Below are 8423 nucleotides of genomic sequence, written 5' to 3' on the forward strand. Positions count from 1 at the left end.
CCCATGCATTGAAGGCTTGGTTTTCAGTGAAGCAGTGTTCTGAGGTGGGCCTTTTGAGAAGTGACTGGATCATCAGGGTTCTGACCTCATCATGAGTTAATTCATTAAGAGATTTGTATTTAACGTTGTTATTGGGAAGTGATGGAAACAGTAGGTGATAAGACTGAAGGAAGTAGGTCATTGAAAGCATTTCACAGCCCTTTCCTTGCCCACCCCTCCCTCTCTCATTCTATTTCCCAGACACCAAGAGGTAAACAGCTTTAATCCACTACACCCTTCAGCCATAATGTATAATTTTATTTATGTTCTCTAGATTCTATTAGTGTAGATAGCTATCTTTTCAGCTTTATTCTTAATTTTGAATATTATTGTGGTTATTTGGGGGTCTGCCTTGAAGCCAGTTGACCATGAAATGAAACTTCTGAAAGCATGAGCAACTGAAACTTCGGAAACCACAAGTCAAAATAAATCTTCCTACCTTTTAAGTTGTTTGTGTCAGGTATTTTGTCTCAGCAATATAAAACTAACCTAAGTAGGATTTTTATATATAAAGACAAAAAAAGCCTAATGCTCATATGAAGCTACAAAAGACCCCCCAAATAGCCACAACAATATTCAAGATTAAGAATAAAGCTGAAAAGATAGCTATCTATACTAATAGAATCTAGAGAACATAAATAGATGTATACATTTGTGGCCAACTGTTCTTCCAAAGAGAGATCAATGCAATGTAGAAAGAATTCTTTTTTAACAAATAACATTAAAGAAACAATAACTACATGCAAAAGAAAAATATTGGGTATTTATCTTACACCACACCCAAAAATCTTCTCAAAATGGATAAAAGACTTTGGTATAATACTTGAGAATGTAAAAGACCTTGAAAAGAATATAAGATTTCTTCATTACCTTCGTTGACAATAATTTTATGAACATGATACCAAAGGACACAAAAAAGAAATAATAATAATAATAATTGATTCTACATCACAATAGAAAGCTTCTGCACAAGGGAGAAGCAAGTCTAGAGTGAAAAGGCAGCCAATGGAAGAAATAGGCTTGCATGATGAAAACATGAAACACAGTACTGGATAAGACAGTCATGACTGTGGTTATGGGATGAGTCGTCCTTTCAATTTCCACTATGCTGCTTCCCAACATTAATACCAGGAAATTTTAAAACATGTCCATTCCAGGAATGAAAAAAACAAGAATTTTCATGTTAAACATAGATGATTCTTTTTTTTTTTTTTTTTTTTTTTTTGGCTTTTGCACTTAGTGTATATTGAAACCATCTGCTATTTGGACTATAACTCTGAATTAAGACTGCAGAAGGTCAATGGCTGTGATCAGAAAAATTAAAGCTATTTCAGAGAATGTTTTGCAAATGTTCATTAAATTTTAATATGTCATATGAGAGAATCAGATATGTTAAAATCTGGCAAACTTGTTAAAGTGAAAATGTGAGTTAAAAGTACTGTGAAAAATTGATGCTATAAAAAAGAGAAAAGAGTCCTGAAGTCAAAAAGGGGCCATGTCCCTGGTTCACATTGCTAGAGTACACTTGTCTCCCTGTGTTTCTCTGCCATTTCAGGCATATGCCTCCCTCTAGTATCCAGCCCTGACTGTTCCTTCTGCCTGAGATGTGCTATTCATGTCCTCATGGGTCTGTTTCTCCACCTTTAAGAATCTGGCTCCAGTGTTAATGCCTCTGCCAGGCCTTACTTAAAATTCTCTTTAAAATTACAAGAACAATCTCCCAACTGCAATACCAAAACCACTCTACCCTTTTTTGAAAGGATATATATATATATATTATTTATTTATTTATTTATTACTTAGTAATTTCATTCATTTTCTGTTCCCTGCTCTCCCACATACACACACAAGACATACTGACACACTAAATTGAACTTCTTTAGTAGGCGGGAAATCTTTCTCTTACATTTTCCACATTAGAATCATACTATCTGATAAGCATTCCATACATGTTTGTTGAGACACAGACTCAGTCTTAGTACCTGAAACGCCACCTTTCCAATGGTGATCATCATTCGACTGACATGCCTTTGAACAACAAATTTGAGAACTCTTAATGGTGGGAAAACAATATATTTTTTTTCCAACTAGAATTGTGTCCAATACTATTAAAACATTCATGAACTAGATTTCTTTTTAAAATCATGTTTGTTGAGATATAATTCATATATGGTACAATTTGCCCTTTTTAGTTTTATAGTTATATGAATTTCAACAACACAAATATAAAAAATGATAATGCACTATATATGGATATATAGTACTAATGTCAAGATACAGAAAATATTACCTTGTTCTCCTTTACTTCTTTTTTTTAACAAATGGAGAAATTAATTTTAATATATTTTCATTTAACCCAATGGATTACCAACATAATTTGCAAAGAAAATAATTGTTAATAAGATATTTCATGTTCATTTTATTTGTCCTAGTAATTCTTTGGAATCTAATGTCTATTTAACACAGAGCACACCTCAATTCAGACTAGATACATTTCAAATACTCAGTAGCCTCCTGTAACCAATGGCTGCCATATTGACTTTTTTCTCCATCTTTCACCTTTTGATGAGACATATGCTGTAGGCTATATGATAAGTCCCCTTGTTATGTGGTTTCTTGTTGAGTTCCATCAGAAAGGGACACCAAAGAAATGAACTTAGAATATGCAAGAGTAGAACAAGGTGTTTTATTTCTCCCTATAAGACTCCATTAGACTGTGAGTTGGTTTCTTCATGTTTTGGTGGGAATAACTTCAGTTAGGTCATTTTCTCTCACAAGGTTTTTATAATGGCTCTCTCTTTTCACCTCCTATCTCTTCAAGTCTACTGAAGGAAAGGTGCTTCACAAAATTTGTTGGTTTCCCTTGCCCTTACCTTTATAAATACCTTATTAACTAATTTTTACTCTGATTGATCTTTTTCATCCTTGAATCTTCAATAACGGATTTTTAATTATAAGAGAGTAAAATATACCTCATCTCATACGTATATACATTGCCTGTGATATTAATTATATGTTAAAATATAACATAAAATGCTAAAATTTTAAAGAAATATTTGTGTGATTTTTGAATAGAAATGGAATATAAAAAAATAAACAAAACCTGAAAAATTAGATGATATTGTAGTTAAAATTTTTATGTGTTAAAATTTATCTAAAAGGGATGAAAGACATGAATTATATTACTAGTCATTTTTGTTTAGTTTTGGTATTTAACTTAACTTGGTTTCTCCTTTGGTTAGCTTTTCCTTTACTATAATTCTTCCCTTTGTGGATTTTCATTGTTGGTTTTCATTTCCTCCTCATGGACTATTTTGCCAATAATATTCTGTAGTGCAGACTTTCTTTCGTAAATTCTTTAGCTTTTGTTTATCATGGAAGGATTTTATTTCATCATCAAATTTGAACTTAATTTTTCTGGATGTAAGATTTATTGTAGCTATTACCACATTTTTATTTCTCTTTAATTATTCCCTAGGAACCTTCTGCAATACCTGGTTAGTTAAAGCACAATAAGAGGTAAGAACCTATTTCCACAAGCTCTGTATTCCTCGGGGAATGGCTGGGCTTAGGATTTCATTGTGAATAATTAAAATTACAAAACTATCTTATGTGCTGAAGAAGTACTTCAATAATAACAGGGGTGGGGTTCTCAAATCGCAAAAGGCCATGATGTAAGTAAATAAACAGAAAAGGTTACCTTCATCTAGACTTTTATCTTGACCATAAACATGAGTATTGAAACAAAGGAGCAAAAAAGCTTTTCAAATTTACCCTTCAGAACTCATGGCAGGTTACAAACTGCAGGGTCCAATTCTCAGAAGCCTCTCACATGCTTTCCACCTTCTGGGGTGCTATTTTACTCCTCTTGCAGAACTTTCTTCTCAGCACATACCACCACGTGAGTTAAAATTTTCCATACCATGCAGCAACAAGTGTCAACTGTTGTGCATCTTCTTGCTCTGAATATGTAAATATTTGGTTCAAACAAAATTCAGAAATAGAAGCTTAAAAATATTAATTTTCTTTTGTTTCAGATTCTAGGAAACATTTTTATCTAGCTTTCTTATCATTTTAAAATATTATTGATAGTATTTACAAGGAGGCCTCGGGATTTCGTGTGAAAATGTATAACTGATAAACTTTTAGAGGTAGATTTATTATCAATATTATCTTAATTCTGTTGCTGGTTCTATGAAAGAAAAATGGAAATCTCTGATTCCATTCTAATATCTTATCTGTGCAACCTTCATGTTGCTATCAGTTTCATTAGTTTAATATGCTTGGGTCTTATGTGAAACTATCCTCTTTAGAATACAAGCCCATTTTGCATCTGTGTGGTTTTTTATTGATGCACTATAACCTTTGGATTGCAACTTTAGTATCCCTGACAAACATTATAACAGAAGATTCAAGCAGGGTGAGTATTGTCTTTGGTTTAATGTGTGATGGTAGGGTTCAATTTCACTGAAGTAAGTAAGTAAAGTAGCTACAGTAGCATCCTGAAAAATTAGGAAATAGGACAGAATATAAAGGACTAAAACAAAATGAATTAATTTTTTAGTCAAACGAGTTATAAAGAAATTTAATAGCTACTAAGACTTGTGGGGCAGCTAAGTGAATATTTGCTTCAATAACAGATTGCAACATTAATCATATGTAAGCATTCCCCAGGTAAGGACATCTTTGAATTATTTTAATATTAATTGTCTCATTTTAAAATGAGACAAGTAATATTAAAGTTCTGCCTTCTCTCTGCCTATCCATATAATCACAATAAATGTCTGTAATTTAAAGATTTAAACTTGTAATAATCTTGACAGCAAGATTCACCTTGCTGTCTCCAGAATAAAATGGCACTCATACTTCCTCCAATACTGTACAACATTCTACCCTGAAAAAAATGATTCAGTCATTCAGGATAATAAAACATTAAGTAAGGAATTTGTTTTAACTTACTACATGGATCACATTCAATCAAAGGAGAATCTATATCCATAAAAACAAAAATACAAACAAAAGAGTCTTGTTATTTCAGAAATTACACTGTGAGCCATACTACCATACTTCTCTACCTGTCGTGAAGTGATTGACAGATGAAACAAATAAATTGAATCACCAGGCTGCATTCACACTTCACACATTCTGCATCATTCCACAAGCAATGAGATAAGGTTGATCCTCAACATTCTTTGGGATTGGTTCCAGAATGCCCTGTGGATACAAAAATACCCAGATATTCAAGCCCCTTGAAGAAAATGTAGTGTTTGCACATAATCTGCACATTTTCTCCCATATGCTTTAAATCACCTAGAGATAATTTATGAAACATAATATGATGTAAATATTGTGCAAATGATTGTTAGACTGTGATGTTTGGGGAACAATGAAAAGGAAAAATAGCTATTCTTAGAGCAGATGAAATTTTTCTAACATTTCCATTTGCAGTTTATTGAAAACACAGCTGTAGAACCCACAGTTACAAAGAGAAGACTGTACCAACAACAGTCATTTCACTTTAAATACTAAATGTGATAGCCAAGAGCAGGGTCCTAAGCAAATAAGGCACATAAGAGTTAAACTTCATCTCTGTGACAACAGACTGTGAGGGAATGGTACAAGTGAGTGAAGCAAAAAATCATGTTTCAAGGTTGTTTCAACAGAAAAGACCTACAATGGCTATAACAAGTACTAAAGTATTTTTATACCAAAATAATGCAAAAGAATAAGCACAAAAATCAGCTATTAAGAAAATAATATGAAAACTACACACAAACACATACACAAACATACTCAAACAAAATAAAAACATAACTTCTGTCCATTTTCACAATGGTGTTTTGCCTTGCTTTATTTTGGCACTAGAGAAAGAACCCAGAGGTGTTTTACAACTGAACTACATGTCCACACAACTTTTTTTTCAGTCAGGGTTCTTACTAAATTGTGTAGGTTGGTCTTAACTTGCAATCACACTGCCTTAGACTCCCAAATCACTGGAATTACAGGTTAGCTCTTTGGCAGCAAAATTGTTCACATTATATACTGTAGATGTTGACAAAAATTTCTCTACTAGGTCATTAGCCCCAAGTAGCATATCTCATTTTCACATTCACATGGAAATAAATCAAAAGTTTTAACCAGAGAATTTCAGGTATAAAAGTGTAGGACTCTTCCCCACAACATGCCGCTGAAATCACCATTTTTGATAAACAACAAACAAAAAAAAAACACTTCTTAAACACCAAATATGCAATGAATATTATATAAAAACCATATATTTTTGTCCCTGAAAAGTTCATTAACCACTTTACAATACCACAAAAAGGCAAAAAGAAGAATATGCCCAGCTTCATTAATTCTATTACCATGAGTCAGGACCTTTGGAAATGTTTTAATATCATACTTCACTTGCTACCATTATCAATATTACAAATTTTAATAAATTATCTTTATATTATGCTTTAGAAAGAGCTTCACATGCACTGAGACTATGTGGTAAACATATAGCAACTTACAGAAATGGAGATGAAGCATCTTACCAAACTATAAAGATGTATCACCTTATTTTGGCTTTGTATTATTATCTGTAACTTACAAAATAAAATTTTACTCTTGAAAAAAAGGTTGTGGAGACTACTGTCTTATTGCTTTTAACAGACACTTCATTGTTTATAATTTAATGAAAAAATATTTAAAAGAATAGACCACAATGAATCCTACATATATATGTAATTACGATGCACTAATTAAAATAATAAAGGTGATTAATAAAGCAGAGCAAGAAATCAGGGGAAGGGAAGGTACTGGAGAATGAGAGTGATCAGATTATATTATGGGCATATATTAATATGGCATAATGAATCCTATTTTATGTCTATATAATTATAATGTACCAGTGCAATAAAAATAATGATAGTAGTTCTAACAATAATAAAGTAATTTGGTTTTTCCAGGAAAAAACAAAATCCAACATTAAATGACAATAACTTCTGTCATCTCAGTGACTTCTACACCAATGAACGGGTCCAACCAAGAGCACACACTCTCTGTTACCCACTTCATCCTCATGGGCTTTCCCTCCAGCCCAGAAATGCAGCTCTTCTACTTTGGGCTCTTCTCCATAACCTACACTCTGACCCTGGTGGGGAACGCAGCCATTGCCTGTGCTGTGAGGGGAGACCGGCGCCTTCACACCCCCATGTACATCCTCCTGGGCAATTTCTCTCTCCTGGAAATATGCTATGTCACCTCCACCATCCCCAATATGTTGGCCAACTTCCTCTCCACAAGCAAGTCCATCTCTTTTGTGAGCTGTTTTGCACAATTCTACTTCTTCTTCTCCTTTGGTTGTGATGAGGGCTTCTTCCTTTGCATCATGGCCTTTGACAGGTGCCTTGCCATCTGCCGTCCTCTGCATTACCCACACATCATGACCAGACAGCTGTGCACTGGCCTCGTCATCTTTGGATGGTCATGTGGGTTCATCCTCTTTATAACCCCAGTTGTTCTAATTTCACAGTTACCCTATTGTGGTCCAAATATTATCAACCATTTTGTGTGCGATCCTGTCCCATTGATGATGCTGTCCTGTTCTGAAGACTCCACCACCCAGTTCATTTACTCTGCCTTCAATGCTTTCTTCATGATTGGCACTTTTCTCTTCATTCTTTGTTCTTATGCTCTGGTGATTCTAGCTGTGGTCAGGATGCCCTCGGCAGCGAGCAAACACAAGGCTTTCTCTACTTGTGCTTCTCATCTAGCTGTGGTGGTCCTGTTTTATGGCTCTATTATGGTAATGTATGTTAGCCCTGGATCCAGACATCCAGTGGAAGTGCAAAAAATCATTACCTTATTTTATTCTGTGATAACACCCCTCTGTAATCCTCTGATTTATAGCCTGAGGAACAAGGAAATGAAAGCTGCCCTCAGAAAAGTCTTTGGGACTGAAATATTGCTCATAAAACATAAACCAAACATCATAGCTAACTGAGTTCCTTCACAACCTACCTAATCAGACATGGTGGAGAACATTTTCTGGAGTATTCAATAATTTTGTTTAGGGAACTATTAATAAAACCCCTTGTATCTTAAATATTACTCTTTACAATGATGGGTTAGCCTTGCTTAAGAAATAATATCTCAGAAAATTCATATATAACTCAGTTTCTAAAAGGCAGTATAGTATAGATACAGTTTCAGAATTATTATTTCAGAATTAGGTGAACACACAGAAATGTAATATAGATCCTATCCTTGTTTCCAAACTCATGCTACATGTATTGTTCTTCACCGGTTACCAAAATAGAGGAAAGATTTCTGTATGAAAAATGTCCAGCCATACTGGTGTGATCTTGTCACTCCACCTCCAAAGAACACATGGTTTT

At 33.9% G+C, this 8423-nt stretch overlaps 1 protein-coding gene across 1 annotated transcript; it reads left to right on the top strand.

The window, feature by feature from the left end:
- Nucleotides 1–7054: 7054 nt before the first annotated feature.
- On the top strand, nucleotides 7055–8029 carry LOC143394671 (olfactory receptor 11G2-like). Its single transcript, XM_076849336.2, has one exon. The coding sequence runs from the start codon at nucleotides 7055–7057 to the stop codon at nucleotides 8027–8029; it is 975 nt and encodes a 324-aa protein (XP_076705451.2).
- Nucleotides 8030–8423: the final 394 nt, after the last annotated feature.

Source organism: Callospermophilus lateralis, chromosome 3 (assembly GCF_048772815.1).
Source record: "Callospermophilus lateralis isolate mCalLat2 chromosome 3, mCalLat2.hap1, whole genome shotgun sequence".
Lineage (NCBI taxonomy): Eukaryota > Metazoa > Chordata > Mammalia > Rodentia > Sciuridae > Callospermophilus > Callospermophilus lateralis.